Source organism: Salvelinus fontinalis, chromosome 25 (genome assembly GCF_029448725.1).
Source record: "Salvelinus fontinalis isolate EN_2023a chromosome 25, ASM2944872v1, whole genome shotgun sequence".
Lineage (NCBI taxonomy): Eukaryota > Metazoa > Chordata > Actinopteri > Salmoniformes > Salmonidae > Salvelinus > Salvelinus fontinalis.
In genome coordinates this window covers 894,944-918,659 of record NC_074689.1, presented here as the reverse complement: position 1 = coordinate 918,659, position 23,716 = coordinate 894,944, and the positions used below count along the sequence as shown (strand labels likewise).

General features: G+C 46.4%; 1 protein-coding gene across 1 annotated transcript in view; it reads left to right on the top strand.

The window, feature by feature from the left end:
* The window catches only part of LOC129823296 (transcriptional activator GLI3-like), an 83,330-nt gene extending 66,390 nt beyond the window's left edge, over positions 1–16,940 (top strand). The window contains exons 3-4 of the mRNA XM_055882231.1: positions 14,454–14,705; positions 16,690–16,940. Coding sequence (XP_055738206.1) covers positions 14,454–14,705; positions 16,690–16,940 — 503 coding nt within the window. The remainder of the gene's footprint in view (positions 1–14,453; positions 14,706–16,689) is intronic.
* The last annotated feature ends 6,776 nt before the right edge of the window (positions 16,941–23,716 follow it).

Sequence of the window (23,716 nt, the reverse complement as noted above, 5' to 3'; positions counted from 1 at the left end):
CTTCTCCCTAAATTTGTTTTATTCACTGCTTTAGCATACTCCACCTACCCTGATGTCCCAGCCATGTCTGTATCCTGGCTTAGGAAGGCCACCAAAAATGCTGACATTTCCATCCCCAACAACAACATTTTCCGTCAAGATAGAATTGCCGAAGGGGGCGGTGTTGCAATCTACTGCAGAGATAGTCTGCAGAGTTCTGTCATGCACTTAAATATTTTGTCTTGCTCATTCACCCTCGGAATGGCACACATACACAACCCATGTCTCTATTGTCTCCAGGCTTAAACATCCTCTTCAACCTGTCTCCTCCTCTTCATCTACATTGATTGAAGTGGACTTAACAGGTGACATCATTAAGGTATCGTAGTTTTCACCTGGATTCACCTGGTCAGTCTATGTCATGGAAAGAGCACTGTTTATGATGGGGGTTGTGTAGGGTGTAGGAAGTTTGGTACCTTTGTAATAAGGGATTCTTTGTGGATTTTTGAATGTGATTTGACGGAGGTACTTCGACTGAAAGAAGTAAGTCTCGAGCTGGGAGGAAAGGGAGAAAAACAGCATGGTAAATCAACTGATGGCTTTCAAATGATTGTCGTGTCAAGGTAGAGAATGTTGATTCGATTTAACCTTGAAGCGGTTTTTCTTTTTCCTTCTGACTTTAGGTGACTGCATGTGTTGAGAGTGTTCAGAAAGTCCTGATTACCAGTTTGGGTTGTTTTATGGCTTTGGGCAAGTGGTGCAGGAATCTGTTTGGTCCTGTTCATTTTTATGACGTTTGGCTTGTAGTTTGGAATTCTGATTGTCATGCTCTCCCTGTAAAAAGAGGCCGTATGTCTGAATGTGGCGGCTGAGAAACGGTAAGCAGTAACAGCTGCTGCATCAAAGCTGCCTGGGCGTGTTATGCATTTAACCCAAATCCGTCACGCTCGCACACAGCCCCTGATTCAACCTGTAATGTAGACATTGAACAGAAAGCGTCAGACCACAACCAATGAGAAATTACGGACTTTAATTAACCCATAACACCTCACCTCTGTATGACAGGTCAGAGGTCAGCTAGGCTTGCCCCTGATTGTTTCCTGGAATGGCTACGGGGTTGAGGTCATGTGCTTCTAGAATTTATTTTCATTTGGCAAAATTGTGCCTGAAAGCATCAAAAAGCTGCCATGTCTCAGTAGAATGAAAAGGTTGAATCAACTTTTTGTTGAGCTGTTAAGTAGGTAGTTACAGCCAGAATAGATCAACAACTAAGGGAGTACCGGCCAGGGCAGTGAACCGATCCATACATTGAGTGTAACATCAGAAGAACCATAATAACTATGGCCACTGAGCTGGGGAGAGGGAAAGAGGGCCAAGGAGAGGAACCGAGCGATGGATGGTCCACTCCGAGTCTGAGACATTTACCAGTCATTGATAGCAGGCAAATTAATGAAACGACAGAGAGAGAGAGATTGATTTTTGGACGAAGGGGGAAGGAGGAGGGCAGTAGTGGACCCGGGAGGGGGGGTAATCCGGTTCCAGCTAAACGGCTGATCCCTCTCATTCCTCAGATATCAAATGTCAAAAGTTAAATTAGCCTGCTAGCTTCAGATACGAGTTAATATGCATTTAACCGGGGTGAGGGGGTGGGAAAGGTGCCGGGACAGTTACCGTGCAGGTGCCTTTGAAGTGTCTACTTATCCCTCTGACTAGTAAGCACTGGCTAACTCTCTTAATATTCACACACACATGCACACGCACACATTTATTTAAAAAAAAATTATTTCACCTTTATTTAACCAGGTAGGCTAGTTGAGAACAAGTTCTCATTTACAACTGTGACCTGGCCAAGGTAAAGCAAAGCAGTGCGACACAAACAACAACACAGAGTTACTCATGGAATAAACAAGCATACAGTCAATATAGGGGGAAAAAATAAAGTCTATATACAGTGTGTGCAAATGGCGTGAAGAGGTAAGGCAATAAATAGGCCATAGTAGCAAAGTAATTACAATGTAGCAAATTAACACTGGAGTGATAGATGAGCAGATGGTGATGTGCAAGTAGAAATACTGGTGTGCAAAAGAGCAGAAAAGTAAATAAAAACAATATGGGGATGGTGTAGGTAGAATGGGTGGTCTATTTACAGATGGGCTATGTACAGCTGCCGCGATCGGTTAGCTGCTCAGATAGCTGATGTTTAAAGTTAGTGAGGGAAATATATCACTATATATAAGGAAATATCTCAATATATAAGTCTCCAGCTTCAGCGATTTTTGCAATTCGTTCCAGTCATTGGCAGCAGAGAACTGGAAGGAAAGGCGGCCAAAGGAGCTGTTGGCTTTGGGGATGACCAGTGAAATAACCCTGCTGGAGCGCGTGCTACGGGTGGGTGTTTTTATCGTGACCAGTGAGCTGAGATAAGGCGGAGCTTTACCTAGCATAGACTTATAGATGACTTGGAGCCAGTGGGTCTGGCGACGAATATGTAGCGAGGGCCAGCCGACTAGAGCATACAGGTCGCAGTGGTGGGTGGTATAAGGGGCTTTGGTGACAAAACGGATGGCACTGTGATAGACTGCATCCAGTTTGCTGAGTAGAGTGTTGGAACCTATTTTGTAAATGACATCGCCGAAGTCGAGGATTGGTTGGATAGTCAGTTTTACGTTAGTATGTTTGGCAGCGTGAATGAAGGAGGCTTTGTTGCGAAATAGGAAGCCGATTCTAGATTTAATTTTGGATTGGAGATGTTTAATATGAGTCTGGAAGGAGAGTTTACCTAGGTATTTGTAGTTGTCCACATATTCTAAGTCAGAACCGTCCAGAGTAGTGATGCTAGTCGGGCGTGCGGGTGCGGGCAGCGAACGGTTGAAGAGCATGCATTTGGTTTTACTAGCATTTAAGAGCAGTTGGAGGCCACCGAAGGAGTGTTGTATGGCATTGCAGCTCGTTTGGAGGTTAGTTAACACAGTGTCACAGGAAGGGCCAGATATATACAGAATGGTGTCGTCTGCGTAGAGGTGGATCAGGGAATCACCCGCAGCAAGAGCGACATCGTTGATATATACAGAGAAAAGAGTCGGCCCGAGAATTGGATCATGTGGTACCCCCATAGAGACTGCCAGAGGTCCAGACAACAGGCCCTCCGATTTGACACACTGAACTCTATCTGAGAAGTAGTTGGTGAACCAGGCGAGGCAGTCATTTGAAACCAAGGCTGTTGAGTCTGCCGATAAGAATACGGTGACTGACAGAGTCGAAAGCCTTGGCCGTGACCAGCTCGAAAACCGAGCGTGGCTGAGGTGCACCCGTGACCAGCTCGAAAATCGGATTGCACAGCGAAGAAGGTACGGTGGGATTCGAAATGGTCAGTGATCTGTTTATTAACTTGGCTTTCGAAGACTTTAGAAAGGCAGGGCAGGATGGATATAGGTCTATAACAGTTTGGGTCTAGAGTTTCTCCCCCTTTGAAGAGGGGGATGACCGCGGCAGCTTTCCAATCTTTAGGGATCTCGGACGATACAAAAGAGAGGTTGAACAGACTGTAATAGGGGTTGCAACAATGGCGGCATATAATTTTAGAAAGAGAGGGTCCAGATTGTCTAGCCCAGCTGATTTGTACGGGTCCAGGTTTTCCAGCTCTTTCAGAACATCTGCTATCCGGATTTGGGTGAAGGAGAAGCTGGAGAGGCTTGGGCAAGTAGTTGCAGGGGGTGCGGCGCTGTTGGCCAGGGTTGAGGTAGCCAGGAGGAAAGCATGGCCAGCCGTAGAGAAATGCTTCTTGAAATTCTCGATTATCGTAGATTTATCGGTGGTGACAGTGTAACCTAGCCTCAGTGCAGTGGGCAGCTGGGAGGAGGTGCTCTTGTTCTCATGGACTTTACAGTGTCCCAGAACTTTTTGGAGTTAGTGCCACAGGATGCAAATTTCTGTTTGAAAAAGCTAGCCTTAGCTTTCCATCATCTATCCATCGCAATGTGTTAGCAAAGCAGCACTCAGAGGCAGCCTTGAGACTCTTCATAGAGTTTGCAGAAACTTTAGTGAAGTAAATGTATAATATTTTGTATAATTCTGTATTGTTTTCACTACCACAGTGGCATTTGGACATATTTCACTAACTATTTTTTATTTTGCTCTAATTTGTTGGTTGTCACTTCCCCACCTCTTGCTTTGCTGGGTGTCCAGATTCTCTTGGCGAGTGCCTCCTAATCTGAGTGCTATGACCCACCGCTACTACACCGAACAAAAATATAAACGCAACATGCAACAATTTCTAAGATTTACTGAGTTACAGGCCATATAAGGAAATCAGTCAATTGAAATGAATTCATTAGGCCCTAATCTATGGATTTCACATGACTGAGAATACAGATATGCATCTGTTGGTCACAGATACCTTAAAAAAAAGTAGGGGCATGGGTCAGAAAACCAGTCAGTATCTGGTGTGACCACCATTTGCCTCATGCAGCATGACAAATCTCCTTCTCATAGAGATGATCAGGCTATTAATTGTGGCCTGTGGAATGTTGTCCCACTCCTCTTCAATGGCTGTGCGAATTTGCTGGATATTGGCGGGAACTGGAACACGCTGCCGTACACATCAATTCTGGGCATCCCAAACTGGCTCAATGGGTGAAATGTCTGGTGAGTATGCAGGCCATGGAAGAACTGGGACATTTTCAGCTTTCAGGAAATGTGTACAGATCCTTGCGACATGGGTCCGTGCATTATCATGCTGAAACATGACGTGATGGCGGCGGATGAATGACACGACCATGGACCTCAGGATCTCGTCACGGTTTCTCTGTGTATTCAAATGGCCATTGATAAAATGCAATCGTGTTTGTTGTCCATAGCTTATCCCTGCCAATACCATAAGCCCTCCGCCACCCTGGGGCACTCTGTTCACAATGTTGAGATCAGCAAACCGTTCACCCACACAATGCCATACACGCTGTCTGCCATCTGCCTGGTACAGTATTCACCTGTGAAGAGCACACTTCTCCAGGTGCCAGTGGCCATCGAAGGTGAGTGTTTTCCCACTGAAGTCAGTTACGATGCCGAACTGCAGTCAGATCAAGATCCTGGTGAGGACGACGTGCACACAGAGAAGCTTCCCTGAGAGGGTTTCTGACAGTTTGTGCAGCTGTCCGGGTGGATGGTCTCAGACGATCCCGTAGGTGAAGAAGCTGGATGTCTAGGTCCTGGGCTGGCGTGGTTACACGTGGTCTGCGGTTGTGAAGCCGGTTAGTCATACTGCCAAATTCTCAAAAAAATATTAGAGGCGGCTTATGGTAGAGAAATTAATATTAAATTCTCGAGGGACAGTTCTGGTGGAAATTCCTGCAGTCAGCATGCCAATTGCACACTCCCTCAACTTGAGACATCTGTGGCATTGTGTTGCTAGACAAAACTGCACATTTTAGTGGCCTTTGTAACGATCATTCTGTTTAATATGCTTCTTGATATACCACACCTGTATGGATTATCTTGGCAAAGGAGAAATGCTTAATAACAGTGATGTAAACAACATTTGAGAGAAATAAGCTTTTTGTGTATATGGAACATTTCTGGGATCTTTTATTTCAGCTCATGAAACATGGAACCAAAACCTTATATATTTTTTTCAGTTTAAATGAATATAGTGGAAATTGCCTTTGTTATTGCTTTTGTGGTTTTCAGCACTGATCAAATGCATCTCCTGGGTTTGATCCTTAAAGGTGCCCTTTGACTGAAATTCTTAAACATTCTAAAAGGCATGGATACCCATGGCCCAAACCCATCACTGTGCATTTTAGCCGGTGCTTGTAGCTCTTTGACAAGAACATCACTGCTCATTCACAATGTGCTCCTGATGAAATGGGTTGATGGGCTGTAGAGAGTGCTCCGTGCCCCAACGGTGGGCCTGCGTCAGGCCCCTGATGTGTGAAAGGGAGTCAGTGGGGATTGGAGTGGGGTTAGGCACAGCCCTGCTGTGAGGCTGATTTGAGCACAGAGAGCACAGAGACAAGGGAAGGTGGAAGAAGCCTAGCTTTCTTTTGATTCCTCCCCTCTCTTCCCTCTGCCTTCTAGGCCAGGGTTTCCCGAACTCTGTCTTGGGTCCCCCCATGGGTGCAATTTTTGGGGGGGAGGGCGGGGGGCAGGACTGAGTTTGGGAAACCCTGCTCTAGGCTATGGGCTGGGACTGAGAGCCAGGGGCCTCTGGTAGGGCCCCAGAAGAGCCCCAGCGCCAGAGTGGGGGACTCCAGGCAGGGGAGATGGGGGGTTGCCCGAGGATTGGGGCGGTACGCCTCAGAGCCAAATTGAGACGTGGGAGCTGTCAAAAATTACCCTAGATGAATATCGAGGAGAGCAGCAGTCGGGGCTGTGGGGGAAATCAGAGGCTGACAACGGGTTGCCAGTGTGGAGCAGGAATCCTCCCGACTTGCCCACCGCTTCTCACTGTAATTACGCCAAGCATCACTCACATCGCCCGTATTTAAATAATGCAGCACTATGGGACCACTCTGCAGAGAGAAGAAATAAGACAAGGACTAAAAGTTAGAGGGAACTCTGGCGTATTACGCACTTGCACACTTTTGTGTGGTTTCCACATTGATTTTATAGATTGGTAACTGTCTACTTTTCTCTGTTGGTATCCTGAAAATTAATATTATCAAAGTTATATTCATACTTCTATGGTTTGTGATTGATAAATGGGAAGATGGCCGATAGTCTATTGTCCATGATGCTACAGATCATGGCTTGGGAGGTTAAGAGAACAGGTTGTTATCTGATACTGTGCTAGTGTCGTGACATACGACAATAACACGTTTCCATGTGAAAGACACTTGAAGAAGTTCCATTAAGACTCCTTCAACACAATACACAACTCAACTCTGTTGTGGGAGATGTCACATTCTTGCAAAAACCTGCATCCTATAGGACAGCTAGCCAAGAAGGTGATCAGAAAAACACAGACAATTGCACTTATCCATGCTGATCTCTTCTCTTGTTGTGTTTGCGATTCCTCCTCTCGTGGAGTTTGAAGGTTCTCTTTCTCCTTTCAGTCTGTGCTGCTAATCGTAAATTATTCCCTCCGTCTATAGTTAGCGCAGGTGCCAGGTACAGCAAGCTCTCCCTAAGCCGCTTGGAGAGTTAGCTGCTGCGCTCCTATTAAACCCTAGCCAGCTGCTGTAATTTCGCCTCCTTCTCTCATTGTTAATTGGGTAGTCTTGAGTCTTTTTGCCGGGAGTTGATTTACAGGAGAAAGAAAAAAGGAGAGATAGAGAAAGATAATTGCACAGGAGGAGAGGAGCTTTGAAGAAGCGTTTTGTGTTTTCCGTCTGCATCCTCCAATCCTCCTCTCCCCCTTCCTCCATCGGGTTCTCCAGCCAAACCCCATCATCACCACGCCACAGACCACATGACTTGCAAAAATGTGCAGGTGGAGGAGAATGGTTGTGTTGTTGCCGGCACTTGTTCAGAGGCACAACGAATGGCACCTCCTTGATGATAAAGGCTCCGCCCAACAAAGCCGGTTCAGTGTGTAGAATGTGCAACAATGTGCAAATGCCCTTTCGTGATCCTCTGACTGAAACACATGTAGTAGAGACTACTACATCATCTTGTCTGTAGGGTACCAAGTCAAATTTTCTGAGAGGCTGGAGCAGATTGGCACACATAACCCCTTGTTATACACAACGGCTGGTGCCTTTGAGAAACACTAACTCCCTCCGAAGCAGCCAGGCTTTTTGTCTTCTCTCCCTCTCATTACTTTGAATTAGCCAGGCACCCGTAACTTCAGCCCCCTTGTCCCAGGGCCCAACTCTCTATCTCTCTCTCTCTTTCCCCTCCTTGAAGGAATTGGCTCCTCTCCAACTCCATACCTCATTATAATTTAATTTTGTCATTTGTTGCATGAGTTCCCTCCTCCTTTATTCCCCGCCATTAAAGGCCCTCCTCCCCTGCTCAGGCATGGGGCTTCTCTAAAGGTATCCAGAGCAGCCTTTTACATTGAACGGCCCCAGAATAAAAAAGGGAGAAACCTGGGGATTAGGATTTAATGATCGGTTGGCTGGGCGAGAAAGAGAGATCGAGAGAGCGAGAAAGTGAGATAGAAAGTGAGAGCATGTGAAAATGAAGAATGAGAGAGGAAGAGGAAAAAGTGAGTGAGAAGGTGGGTAGAGAACAAGAATGCCAGGGAGAGAGGATGGAGAGAGCACTAGGCTCCATTATAGTGGCAGAGAAAGCCCCTGAAATACTAGTGTGTGCTCTGATCAGGAAGGCGGTGAGCACAATTACTTTCTTTTCAAATCCTTCAGTGACACTGCGGGAGGAAGGAGGACTTTGAAACTTGAAAGGTAGGAGCTCACTTTCAACCTCAAACGCGAGCAGGAAAGGGCTCTGAAATTTGTTCAGTGCTCCCCATCCACCATTAGCTTGTTTCTTCCTCTCGCCTCCAGGCATTTAAGCGCTTTTTGAAAAGATGTTAAGAAATTCAATCACCATAGAGAGACCAGGACAGTTCTTTTTTCATTTTTTTTGTGTGTGAGGCATGCTTCCCTTGGTCCACTGAGGACCGGCTTGCTGCTTTGTGTTGTTGGTGAATAGACCTGTGAATCGGTGGAGGAGAAGAGGACGGGATGGGGGCAACGGTGGGAAAAAGGGGGGGAAATGAAAGAGGAATGAAAAATGAGGGAAGGAAGAAAGAGAAAAAGCCAAAAGGGTCTGTTTGAGGCTGATGATGGTCAGGGTTAGAGAGGTGCTCCTGAAGTTCAGGCTTTTCAAAGTGTTTGCAGACACCTGTGTCCTCCACATCAGAGCAAGAGCACTCAGTGCCACCGCAATGGATGAGAACACTGACTGGAATGCCTCTGAGCTTTTTTTTTGCTTCACATTAACTTTACAGAGTACCAGGACATTTTAGCCCAAAATCTGGTTGCCTATGCCAGGAGGCTGAATCTTGGCCGCAAGTGGATCTTCCAGCAAGACAATAACCTCAAGCACACATCAAAATTCACAAAGACATTTTTCACTGGCCACAAAATCAACATTTTGCTATGGTCGTCTCAGTCTCGGGGTTTGAACTCCTTTGAAAACCTGTGGTTTCAATTGAAGAGTTCAGTCCATAAGCGCAGACGAAGGATATCAAGGATCTGAAAAGATTCTGTATGGAAGAATGGTCTAAGATCCCTCCCAATGTGTTCTCCAATCTCTCTTAAAACATTTCAGAAAAAGGCTCAGTGCCGTTATCCTCGCAAAGTGAAGTATTGAAAACAGCGGTGCCAATAATTTCAACCCATATCTTTTTGAGAAGACAAGAATATTACTTGTTTAACAAAATCGCTTTCTCTGAGCAATTGTATTAGTATAAAATAATATAATTTCCTCATTTTTTTTGAGCATTCAATATAGTTAGGTATTTGTGTTATTTATTTTATACAGTCTATTGCTTATTTTTATCAAGTGGGGCGTTTTGGACCTGATGGTAAGAATCATTATAAGTAAACTGCACCTATGAAGCTCAGAAGGGTTAAAATAAAGTCAGATAAAATATAAGTTTTCCAGCCATTTTGTTTGGATGACATTAGAACGGGATATAAATATAATAAGCCTTGGGGTAATTCCTCCTCTTTCAGCATCACCATTCAAGTGTTAGTTGTTGACCTTCTGCTGCCCAGTGTTTGTTAAACCATTTAAGGTGGTACATTTGAAGTCGGAAGTTTACATACTTTAAATTGGCGTCATTAAAACTCGTTTTTCAACCACTCCACAAATTTCTTGTTAACAAACTATAGTTTAGGCAAGTTGGTTAGGACATCTACTTTGTGCATGACACAAGTCATTTTTCCAACAATTGTTTACAGACAGATTATTTCACTTATAATTCACTGTATCACAATTCCAGTGGGTCAGAAGTTTACAGACACTAAGTTGACTGTGCCTTTAAACAGCTTGGAAAATGTAATTAAATGATGTCATGGCTTTACAAGCTTCTGATAGGCTAATTGACATCATTTCAGTCAATTGGAGGTGTACCTGTCGATGTGTTTCAAGGCCTACCTTCAAACTCAGTGCCTCTTTGCTTGACATAACGGGAAAATCAAAAGAAATCAGCCAAGACCTCAGAAAAACAATTGTAGACCTCCACAAATCTGGTTCATCCTTGGGAACAATTTCCAAATGCCTGAAGGTACCACGTTCATCTGTACAAACAATAGTACACAAGTATAAACACCATGGGACCACACAGCTGTCATACCGCTCAGGAAGGAGCGGTATGACAGCTGAGATGAATGTACTTTGGTGCGAAAAGTACAAATCAATCCCAGAACAACAGCAAAGGACCTTGTGAAGATGCTGGAGGAAACAGGTACAAAAATATCTATATCCACAGTAAAACAAGTCCTATATCGACATAACCTGAAAGGCCGCTCAGCAAGGAAGAAGCCACTGCTCCAAAACCGCCATAAAAAAGCCAGACTACGGTTTGCAACTGCACATGGGGACAAAAATCGTACTTGAGAAATGTCTCTGGTCTGATGAAACAAAAATAGAACTGTTTGGCCATAATGACCATCGTTATGTTTGGAGGAAAAAGGGGGAAGCCGAAGAACACCATCCCAACCGTGAAGCATGGGGGTGGCAGCATCATGTTGTGGTGGTGCTTTGCTGCAGGAGGGACTTGTGCACTTCACAAAATAGATGGCATCATGAGGTAGGAAAATTATGTGGATATATTGAAGCAACATCTCAAATCATCAGTCAGGAAGTTAAAGCTTGGTCGCAAATGGGTCTTCCAAATGGACAATGACCCCAAGCATACTTCCAAAGTTGTGGCAAAATGGCTTAAGGACAACAAAGTCAATGTATTGGAGTGGCCATCACAAAGCCCTGACCTCAATCTTATAGAAAATTTGTAGGCAGAACTGAAAAAGCGTGTGCGAGCAAGGAGGCCTACAAACCTGACTCAGTTACACCAGCTCTGTCAGGAAGAATGGGACACAATTCACCCATCTTATTGTGGGAAGCTTGTGGAAGGCTACCCGAAAAGTTTGACGCAATTTAAACAATTTAAAGGCAATGCTACCAAATACTAATTGAGTGTATGTAAACTTCTGACCCACTGGGAATGTGATGAAATAAATAAAAGCTGAAATAAATCATTCTCTCTACAATTATTCTGACATTTCACATTCTTAAAATAAAGTGGTTATCCTAACTGACCTAAGACAGGGAATTTTTACTATGATTAAATGTCAGGAATTGTGAAAAACTGAGTATAAATGTGGCTGAGGTGAATGTAAACTTCCGACTTCAACTGTATATGCTAAAAATAATTAACCCATTTTAGGTGGTATACGCTAAAATAAAGAACCCATTTAGATGGTATATCACGTTTCAGGTATGACCCAGATGCAGAACCAAAAGTTTATTTCTAATACAGGGGTAGGCCAACAACGGCAGGCAGGGGTCAATAATCCAGAGAGGGTGCAAAAGGTCCAGAACGTCAGGCAGTCTCAGGGTCAGGGCAGGCAGGGGTCAATAATCCAGTAAGGTGGGGCAAGGTACAGAACGGCAGGCAGTCTCAGGGTCAGGGCAGGCAGGGGTCAATAATCCAGTAAGGTGGGGCAAGGTACAGAACGGCAGGCAGTCTCGGGGTCAGGGCCGGCAGAGCGATTAAAAAATGGGAAGGGCTAGAAAACAGGAGCAAGAAACAAACGCTGGTAGGTTTCACGAACAAAACGAATTGGCAACAGACAAACAGAGAACACAGGTATAAATACACAGGGGAAGATGGGTGACACCTAGAGGGGGGTGGAGACAAGCACAACGACTGGTGAGACCGATCAGGGTGTGACAGGTATAGACTGAAAAAATGGACACCCTTAAGGTGGTATTCGGAAGAATGATGAACCCCCCTGACTCAGTAGAGGGAGGAGGGGAATGGAGTGACACTGGTTTGATTGAACTATTATCTGCTTGACATCTCAGAGACATGAGTGAATAGGGCTGGATTTCACTGAGAGAGAAATAGATAGAGAGGGGGAGGGAGGGAGGGAGAGAAAGAGAGACACCCAACTGGGGAGAGGGCGAAGAAGCCAAAGAGAAAGATAGGAATGTAGTGTAATAATATCTTTGGGAATAATGACCACAGTATTTTGTCTCGAGCAAGAGTTCATATACACTGTTTAGCTGGGCTTGTGGGAGTTTGGCTTCACTTGCAAAAGTCCAAAGACTATTGCTACAAGCACATTGTGTATGTCAAGTCTATGGAACTCATACATAAATAAACTAGACCAAGAACCAGAAACGAATCCAGGTCTACGATAGATACAAGGTCTTATTCCCGGCCTCTGCACTCTGTTTGCTGGATGAGTATTCAGTACGTATAGGCCCACACTCCTCTCAGCAGCACTATCCTTTGCTCTGTTGGCTCCCAGCACAGTTTACACTCGCGACTTCCTTCCTTAAATCCACTTTGTGCGAGAACATGAACCCAGAGTCTGAAATCCCTTTATGTTAATATTGCGCTTTGCAAGAGCAGACCCTATTAATCCAGCTTTAACAGCATAAATGCCATTATTCCCTTAATAAGATCAGGGGCTGTGCAGTATAGGATTAAATACTTATATCATAACTGACACTGTCATTTCCTGCGGATGAGAGCGTGAGCCTCTGCTCTCTCACTGGCTTGTCAGTTCCGCATTAAGACTCGTGGAATTTGCTGCTCTGAGCGCCGTGGCGCCATTCGGGGCATGGCTGGGCCCTTAACGCAGGTAATGGATGTGGGAGAGTGAGAGGAATCAATGGCAGACCCGTGGGTCTCTCTCTTTCTCTCTTCTCTCTCTCTCTCTCTCTCTCCTTTCGTGCCCCTCTCTCGCTACTGTAGCGGCCAACTTGGGGCGCTCAGGGTAGCGCTCTTTAATCTAGCCCTCTCTTCTCCTCTTAATTGGCTTTTGGAGGGCTGCAGTTTTCCGCTGCCTGCAGTTCATAGGGGGGCCTTGCAGTGCTAGGCTGGTAAGTGTTACAGAACCTTTGGCACCGGCACCGCGGCACTCTGCCAGGGCCCTCAGTGAGACATTTAAAAGAGAGAGACGGAGAGAGAGAGAGAGACAGAGACAGACTGTGGGTAATGGGCACTGGACCGTGCTGATCATCAACAACCACAGTGAAATTAGAATCAACCAGGAACTTGGACCAGGGGAGATTTCCCAGCAGCGTCTAATGAAGTGAATCTGTTGCTCAGAATAAACTTGGTGGACTCTGGATCTGGTAGAGGAATGGGTTGGATTTGAGGTATTGAGAAAGATTGATAGAATCATATGTAACTGAATCAAACTGCCTCTGCAATAGCTCTGAATTGCACAAGGCAAGAGCTGCCAGTGTAAAACGTTCAATCGTACAAAGCATTTACCTAAAAACATTCAACTCTAATAATTTATCATAATCATACTTTAGGTACTGATGATAGGAATAATCTCAGACCAGAATTTTTTTGCCCAGAGTATCTTCTCTTTAGGGACTACTCCTAATAAGTCTGTACAGTATCACCCACCAGGTCAGGGGCCAGGCGACCCCATGAAGGCCAGGGTCAGTGTTTAGGTCAACGGTCAAGTCTTTCCAAAGCAGATCAGTCCTTGAACTCTCTTCACTTTTATCCCCACTAACTCCAGCACACCAGGGATAGCTTCTCAGGGGAACTCTCCTTTCCGTCTCTCCGTCTCTCCTCTTAATTTCTCTCCTTCACCCCGAGAGAGAAAGAGAGCGAGAGATTACTCTGGAAGAGAGGGGGTTGAGGAGGAGGGAGAAGGGGGTGGGGGGGGTTGATACTACCCATGAGGCTGGTTAATGGGCAGTTTGGAATGCAGGCGAGAAGACCCAGTTGCTTTCTCCATGGGAATCCATTTATTTTATAAAAAGAACAGAGCTGCCTTTAAGATCTGACTTGTGGGAATTGCTCCCCCTCTGACTGTGGCCACGATGCAGGGGGTTGGGTTTGTTTAGTTGGTGAGAGCACCAGAGATAAGTCCTATTGGATTTATCTGACTGCTGCTTGCTGGCTCCTATGGAGGCTAAACCCGGGTGGATTTGCGTACTTGGTTGGTTGCAGGTGTACAAAACAAATCTACTGCCCCTCACAGGAGTATGCTGCGTGATCTTACTTCTTTCCCATGTCTATGGGTGTCTTGTCTTGTGTGTGTGCGCGCGCGTGTGCGTGCGCGTGCGTGCGTGCATACTCTGAGAGGTAAAGAAATTCCCCTTGACGGCAGCAGCCGTAAGTCACTGTTACGATTCTACTGACAGTGAAACCACTTTCACAACCAAATTTGGATTTCAGGTTGTGAAGAATTAAGCAGACTTTCGACTCAGCATCTCACAGTATATTTCAATGTACCGAGATCTATGCTGTATCGTCAGTAAATATGGACTCATATTTTTACCCAAATATATAATTTCACCCTCTCTCTCTCTCCCCTGTCCCCTTAAAGAAGATGAGCGATTGGGCACGCTGTACCACCACCACCGCGAGAGGCGCAATGCCATCAGCACCCAGGCCTCCACGCCTGGCACCCCTGGCAGCAAGCTGGGTGAGGAGCCCTCCACGTCCACAGAAGAGCGCCCCCCACTGGTAAAGAAAGAGCTGCACAGCTCACTGCCCCACCTGGCGGACCACGGCCTGCCCTATCGCGGAACACTGTTTGCCATGGATCCCCGCAACGGATACCTGGATTCCCACTACGGTGAGTACAGAAAACAGAAGTTTGAAGAGGAGGGGTTGGATAGGTTGTTCTTATATGATTGTTAGAGAGTGTCTATGAAGTCCAAAGTAGTGGGTACATGGCTAGTTTGTGTCGGCAGGGCTTTTGGTCATCAGACAACTTGAATTGCCTCAGTGATTTAGTATATTGATGGATAATTACATAAAACCTAACATACAATATTTTCGGGGGTTAAGATAGAACATTTGGCCTTGTTCTATGTATATTTATGAACAATATACTGTAATTTGAGTGAGGCGGCAGGCTCAAGGACTTGCCTGTTGACCCCCCCCCCCCCCCCCCCCCCCCCAACAGTGGCACCAAGGTTCTCTCTGTACAGTAATAGGTAAAAGGCAGGGCTGCTAGTCGCTTGATTAGGCCTGACGGATCAGCTGCATTCTCTACCTCTCTCCCTTCCTCCCTCTCCTTTGCTCTCTCCCCAATTCGGTCTCTCTCTCTTTCGCTCGCTCTCTGGGAAGTTAGTATGGGGGAGCGTTCAGCGTAGCTTCTTAATTCTCTCATTAGGGGCCTGTCTGAGCACAGTACTCCACTTTCACTCATCAACACACACATCAAAGCCCCAACACTGCACTGCACTGCACAGTCAAACCACTCTCACTACCCCCTCTGTCTCACTTCTCTCTCACTGGGACGGAGGGAGTGTGGGTAAGAGGAAGGGGGAGGAATAGAGGAGTGAGGCTGATAGAGTGAGGTAGGAAAGATACTGTTGATATGAAGAGAGAAGGGTTGGACATGAGGTTTGAGGGAGAGGGAGAGTATGATAGAAAAATATAATATTAGAGAGAGAGAGAAAGAGGAGGGAAATAGAACAAAGGAATAAGAGAAAGATGCAGTTATAGAATGAGAGACAGATGAGTGGAGAGCGAGGGGGGGGGGGGGGCGTTTAGGAGGTCAATTTCGTGCATGTGCGTGGCCTCCGGACAAGGATTTGATGTGATGGCCTGTTTAGTTTTGCTAAATTGCCTGCGAATGGAGCCTGACCGAGTAGTTTTAATCTGCAGGCTGTAATGAAAAGGTCTCTCTCTCCCTGGCTCCGGCTTTGGTCCTTTACTGTAACTGTATGTGTTTAGTTCATTAGCCGGCATCTCCTTTGTACGCACTGGTGCGTACATCCACCACAAAGCTACAGTACTAATGTGAAAGGTTACTTAAAGTCAGGCCCAGGGTCTGTTCTTTGGCGTAGCCGACAGGATCCTCGCAAGCAGAACATTACTGTCGATTACAGCCCGGTCTTAGCTCAGCATGACTGCCACTGTTGATTGTGTGTGTGAGAGAAAGAGAAAGTGTGCGTGAGAGAGTGTGTGTGTGAGCACTGGTGGTACAGGGTTCCAGACCACTGAAGCCAAGGGAAACTAGGGGCCGTGGTTGGGGTGGCTTGTGGTTGGGGTGGTGGTTGGGGGTCACAGTAAGGGGTGGCAGTGCCTCGGGGTAGTGCTTAAAAGTCACAGTCAAATGGAGAGTTCAGAAGCTGTAGGACAAGTCAAAGGGGCCATAGAGCCTGAAAGGGCTCCATTCTTTCTGCAGAACAGGCAGTGGATGGAGAGAGTCATACTGCTGTTGGGGTACACTGTCTTCCGTTTCTCTCTGTCTCTCTGTCTCTCTGTCTCTCTGTCTCTCTCTCTCTCTCTCTCTCTCTCTCTCTCTGTCTCTCTCTCTCTCTCTCTCTCTCTCTCTCTCTCTCTCTCTCTCTCTCTCTCTCTCTCTCTCTCTCTCTCTCTCTCTCTCTCTCTCTCTCTCTCTCTCTCTCTCTCTCACCCTCTCTCTGACTCAGATAATGATGAAATATTAATTCCATTCCAATGTTTTACCAGAGGCTGTATTTAACAGAATTTAGATGCCTAATGGAGCACATGCTGAAATGCGAAGGCAGTTGTTTTTCCTCTGAGGGTGGAGTGTGCTGTAAATGGATGTCGTTGGGACGTGCCCTGACCCTGACTCAGTTCAGAAAGAGTTACGACCAGCGGTGAGAGAAAAGAGCAGGCCGGGGGGCTGTGTAAAATGGCTTCCTCTGGTACCAGGTGTGGGGAATACGAGGTGTCCCTGAAGGCGCCTGCCGGTCGGCCCGGTCTCATTTTGTCTGATTGGCCCATGATCCAGGCTCCTAATCCGCCGATGGCCCCTTTGAACACGGAGCCCCATGGCTCCACCACTCCACCACTGCTACCCCCAGAGGCTGGGAAGTGCGAAGAACATTGATCCCTGTTCTTGGTTGAACACCCCCTTCCCGCCCATCCTTCCATGGTCCACTCCACCAACACTACCCTCTCCCTGGGGTCTCTGACTGACTGTCACCTTCCTAAATGTATCCCAGGTGTGTGTTGTGTATGTGAGGGTGATGGAGAGGGAGTCCTGGGTCTTTGTGCTGTGCTTGCAGAGTGCGGGGCGCTGCACGACCTGGCTACGGCTGACAGCCAGGTAAATGTGATTACTCTTCCCGCTGGTGTGTTGTCAGTGCTTAATGCAGCTAAACACGCCGGCACCTGCAGCCTCAAGCGCACTTGGACTGCTGGGTTGTCATGGTTGTCGCTGTGGCGGCGATGGGGGGAGAAGGGTGGGGGGACAGCCCCTTCTGTGCTCTATCCCACTCCTCTAAGGACTCTGTGTTTATTCTCACCTGTACACCCACTTGCCCACATCAAGGAGGCATTATTAAGAAAAAAATTGTCCCTATTACGTGCATTAGCTAAATTGCGGTGATGCATAGAGTCTAGGACTCTTTTCTTGGGCAAACACTGGATAAGTGTCCATATCCCGCTTACCACAACACTAATACGTGGGGCTTTCGCCTGGATAAGGAGGAGGAAGCATTGGGGAGGAGGATTCATGAGAAACTTGGCTTTTTAAAGATTTGTGTATCGCGAGGAGATGTGTATTGTGAAGGCGTTACCATGGCGGCACTAGCAACATCTGTTTACATTGTGGGCTTATTAGCGGGTCAGTGGTCCTCAGCAACAGTGGAACACTTTCTGGAGTTTCGTCTGTTGTCTCCGCTTACTCTCTCCTCCGGGATCCCTCTTCTTCCTTCAAGTGTTTTGTCTTTTTCTTAAGCACTTTTTCTTCCTTCCCCAGCCAGTCAAAACATGTCCGGTTGCGGGATTGTAAGCACATTCTCTTCAATGGACAGCTTTCTCATGTTTCTTTCCAATCCTAGCAGTATTGAAACATCAGAAAATGTTTTGTCAAAGGAAGGCGACTGGGGAGGGTGGGAAAATCACAAAGCTTTTCCCACCCTCTCACCCTCCCCAGCACTCACTAAGTATGTTGGTTGGTTCCTCAACGACCAAGGCTGTTTGGTGGTTGTGTGTGTCTGTGATGACCCAGTAGTAGGTCATTATGTGGACCGAGACAGACTTTTATAGCTGAAGTATAAGTGGACCTATATCAGCCTATATCAGTCTGTCGTCTGCAGACTGATGGAATCAAGATTGAGATCCTAGGCCAAGCACCACCAGCTGGTAATCCTCAAACCAAAACCTTGGTCATGTCTCACCTCTGTGACCTCTTAGACCGGGGCTGCTAAGCCATAGCAAGGTGGAAGTACATGGCTGGTCTAGTGGATGGTTTGGTCACCATCAGGCTATATCCCTTAACCTTGCTCTTCTTGGCCAAAACTCTGACAGAAGTGACCATTACCTGGGATTGTGGGGAGCCAGCCAGGGCTCAACCAGACCCAGGGCGTATGGAGTGGGGGGCGGGATGGTGATCTCCAGCTCCAAACAGGGGTTAAGTTAACCTCCAAGGCTGCATTGTAGAGGAGATCTCAGGTCTACTGGTTCCGTAGCATGGCAAGTACTGGGTCCACGTCAATCTGTCTGCCGCTTTATCAAACTACAGCAGCTGATCAGTGAACTGAATGAGCTGGCTGTCACAAAATTCCAATGTGATTTGCACCACGACTGCATTACTGCTCTCCCTGATTCAGAGTCAGAAGTATAGGCCATACAGGAACTATAGGAAAGCTTTCCTGCCACAGAAAAAAGTCACGAAAATAACCCACACTGGAAAAGTAATTTATAACGCATTTCTTCGCTCAAGGAGGCCAACTTTCTGGGTTCCACATTGGTTCCTTGTCACGAGTTTTGGCAAAACAGTTTCAAGCACTCCTCCCCACAGAAATGATAATACGGAGGAGCGGGGGTGGTGGCGGGAATGCGCTGGGAGACATGTTGTTACGTCCGTCGTTAGAATGAGGAGACCAAGGTGCAGCGTGGTAGGCGTACATCTTCCTTTTTATTAAAATGACACCGAAAAAAAAAAGAAAATACAAAAACGAACGTAAAGCTATATGCAGTGCAGAAAGCAACTACACACAGACACGATCCCACAAACTCAGGTGGAAAACAGGCTTCCTAAGTATGATCCCCAATCAGAGACAACGATAGACAGCTGCCTCTGATTGGGAACCATACCCGGCCAACAAAGAAATAGAACACATAGATTTGCCCACCCAAGTCACACCCTGACCTAACCAAATAGAGAATAAAAAAGGCTCTCTAAGGTCAGGGCATGACACATGTACCCATTTCAAGGACAATTGGGGGGGGTTACCCGTGGTGAACCCGGGGGCCACCCTACAGTACAGGCCACGGAAAGGACTCTCTTCCATCCACCTCCTTTGATTATGAAAGCGAAACATGGCTGGGCAGCTCTTCAATTAGCTCCGCCGTCCAGCGCACCAGGGATAATCGCTGTGATCCCCTTTTATACAGCTTATTACAGGAATCTCACAGTATAATGCGGATAAAGTTTGAAGTGATCAAAGAAAGCCACTTTCGCTCTAAGTGAAGGTCAGGCTTTCTTGCATTTACTCTTAGTACCACAGAGCCCGAGAACGTGTGTGAATTGCATTTTTAACAGTAATGTTGTTAATAAATATTGTTACAATAACAATATTCATTTGGAGTGGCTCAAAAAGAATGAGAAATATCTTAACAAATGAGTACTCGGCATTTCTTCATATCATTCTTGCAACATCTGTCTGTGTTTTGGACCCCCTTGTCAAATGAAGAATGGCTAATCGGTCAAAAAACACACAGAGGCATCACATGCCTAAAACAATAGGCGTGCTTTGAAGTGGCGAAGGCTTAAAAAAAAGACTCGCAGCGTGTTTCTCTGACTGTCCGTAAGGATACGCCACCAGCACAACCAACACCAACAAACACACCACCAACCACAACAATAACGCCATTCAACATAATGGCCATCAAGACGTGAGTGCAGGCAGGAACGACATGAGGCTCATGGGTCTTCTCCTCCTATTCCTGCTGGTTTTTGAACCATGACATCTTGAGCCTTCCTTTTCTCCCACTGAAGTATTCAGTGGGAATAAGAAGCAGGATAATCACCCTTGTGTGGAGTGGGATATTCACACTCATTTCATGCAACGCCTATATGTTTGTTCACTGTAAGCAAATCTCACCGCCTGGCCTTGTAGCGCAGCGATTTGTGTCCCTCTTCTCATAGAGTTAGCACCCTTATCCCTTCGACCAACACCCAACGCCTCCCTCCCCCCTCTCCTCTCTTCTTCTCTCCTGAGGATGGACTGTACCTATTATTCTATAGGAGGAGGGGGCTGAGACATGCTGGGTAATTAACATGTTTCCTCTCAGCTCCGTTACGGGCTGGAGCAAATAAGTAGACTAGAGTACATCCTCTTGTCCATACCACAGGGTAGAGACTTACAAAAGAGAGAGAGGGAGAGAGAAAGAGGCAGAGAGTAAGAGAGAGACAGAAAGTGAGAGAAATTAGAGAGAGAAAGAGGACTGGAGAAAGGGAGGAAGAAAGAGAGACGGAAGGGCAAAAAAGGGAGAGAAGAAGTGCCAATGAGAGAGAGAGAGTGAGGCTGGAGAAGGAGAGTAAAGGAGAGAGGAGTAGGAGGGGGGATGTAAACAAAGCAGAAAATGAAGAGAGACATAAAGGAATGGGAGCTCGAGGAGGTCAGGCTTAGTGTTTCCTTCAAAGATGGCTGGGACAGGTGGCAGTTCCAGACAATCTCACTCCACAGAGCAGCATCCTCTCAGGAGGAGATAAGGGATTCCTCCATCCAGCCCTCCCCTCTCCTCCATCTCATCCTCTCCTCTCTCTCCTCGGCTCGGCTCCCCCAGCCGGGGCTGCTTTGATGTGGCTCGGTGTGAGCAGGTTGAGCTTAGGCTCATGGATGGGGCCTGTTGGACCGCTGGGCTGCTGCAGGGGCCTCCGGGAGCCAGACTCTCTGCCTCTCTGGCCCGGCTCAATCAGCGTTGCTCTCCGGTGCCCGCAACTTTCAGGTCTCATTAAAGCACTCCGGCAGCGTTAATCCTCTTTAAGTTTTTACACGGCGCCCCTTTTGTCTCTCAGCCACAGGCACAGGGACCATGGGGACCCCAGGGCGCCGCCTGCGTGACATAATGCAAAAATATCACTGCGACACCGAGTTCCGCTCTCTTCTCTTCTACACTCCCTCGCTCCTCTGTGTACAGTATTGTATGTTCTACTCTCCTTTTCTTTTCTCTTCTCTCTTTGGGTGCAATCGCTCCTTCTCATTGTGCGCTCTCCCTTCTCTCTCTCTCCCTCCGTTCCCTTGATAGTACCTAGCTCTGGTTGTAAATCGTTCAGGATTATTTTGGGGGGGGAATTTGTTGACAAGGGTGGAGTAAATGGATTACAAGTTGTCCTTGTTTTTGGGAGGAGGGAGAGGGGAGAGATCAGGCTCGGCTTTGAGTAAGGGACAAAGAGAGAAGGGGCGGAGAAAGGGAGATAGAGAGAGAAAGAAAGAGGGTGAAGTGAGGAAGAGACAGAAATACAGGCCCGTGTGTGAGAGAGACAGAGAAAGACGTGGAAGAGTGTGAGAGAGAGAGAGAAAGAGAGTGAGAGAGCTACAGAGAGTGTTGCGGTGCGGAGGGGAAGAGCCAGGGCCGTAATTGGCGCAGAGGTGACGACCCCTGACTACTCCTAAGATTCAGCAGTCATTTGTCTGCTTGCTGTGACTCTGCATCCCAAATGGCACTCTATTCACTAAAGTGCACTACTTTTGGCCAGAATCCATAAGTAGGGAATAGGGTGCCATTTGGGTTTCCCTTTTGCTTTACACTGCCTGGTGTGACCCACCGTTTCCTCCATTAGACACCCATAATGGACAATAGATATAGTCTACTTAGAGAGATTGTCTGTAAACAAGCACGTGCACTACATATTCCAATTAACAACAACTTTGTTTTTTATGTGAACAAAGGACAGAATTCTTGAATCTTGAATATCACGTTGAAAAAAAAAAGAAAGAAATCTATCAGACCGAAGAATAAATCAACACAATGTAAATGTAAAATGTACATAACTAATGAGGGAAATAGATAGTAGTAAATGAATCATTTCTACTAAGTTCCTAGTTTTCTCCTAAACTGTCCCCATAACACATGTGGACATCAACTTGGATGCCCTTGGCCACAGTCACGCTGACCAATGCCTTGTTGAATCCCAACCCTGCTCACTAGCTAGTTTCTCTCTCTCTCTCTCTCGGTGGGTTAGAATTAAGCTGGGTCCGAGTGCTGCTTTCCCCTGCCGTGCCAGGCCTGTGTATTATTAACCTTACAGCCAGAACAGCTGTATTAGCCTCAGTCATTGACTCTCACACTGCAGAGTTACTCTCCTACACGCTGTCATGCTGGGTCAGCCCCAATATTACCTGCCGTGGGGCCCAGGGGGGAGCTGCACCGTGGGGATATCGAGGCTATGGGGCTCTGGAGGGTCAATCCAGAGTGGACCTGCATCATTAGGCTGTGAGAGAATGAAAGGATGGCGCACTTTCCCATTGACTCAGACTCACACCAGCCTAGACAGTTGGGATGTGAGCATAAAATACACATTTCCATTCAAGTTAATTGACAATAAAATGCATCTTATTTTATCATATACTTATATTACTATATATACACTATGCATTAGACATGCTTAAATATATGTTTCGTGGACGGTCTGGCACAAAATGTTCCTTTTTATTTATTAATTGGAGTTAGACTTTAAAAAGACACAGATCTGAAAATAGTATAGTCTCGGTCGGACCAATATCAATCACATGGGAATAAAACCCAAATAAGCGTGTAGCTTGGTCCTGTTGAGTTAAGCTGAGGTTTAAATCATTTCCTTTCTACCGCAAGATCATTGTTTGGACTGGCTGGCTGGCTGCTCGGGGGTCATGCACTGGGCAGAGAGAGATAGAGACCACTATGGACTCACCCAAAATGAAGGAAATCGTTGACTATGTACAGACTCAGTGAGCATAGTCCTTGCTATTTAGAGAGGCCGCCGTAGGCAGACCTGGCTCTCAAGAGAAGACCGGCTATGTGCACGCTGCCCACAAAATGAGGTGGAAACCGAGCTGCACTTCCTAACCTCCTGCCAAATGTATGACCATATTAGAGACACATATTTCCCTCAGATTACACAGACTCACTAAGAATAAAAAAACAAATCCAATTTTGATTAACTCCCATATCTATTGGGTGAAATACCATCACATAAGCAAGATTTGTGACCTGTTGCCACATGAAAAGAGCAACCGGTAAAGAACAAACACCATTGTAAATACAACCCATATTTGGTTATTTATTTTCCCTTTTGTACTTGAACTATTTGCACATCGTTACAATAGCCGTAATATAACATTTTAAACGTCTCTATTCCTTTGGAACACTTGTGTAATGTTTATGTTTACTTGCTTTGGCAATGTGAACATGTGTTTCCCATGCCAATAAAGCCCTTTGAATTGAATTGAGAGAGTGGGAGACAGAGTGGAGACTAGAGAGTTTTAGTGCAGTGTTTCTGCCACTAAATCGCTGTGTAAATCTCTACCCAGCTGGGAAAGGGGGGAGAGGGAGGAAGAGGAGGGTGAACCGACGCACGGCGCTTTGTTCTGCTCCCCAGCTAAGGCAATCTGGAGGAATTCACCAAATGCAGGAGATAGATTGGCGCTCCGCAGAGGACCCCATGAAATAACC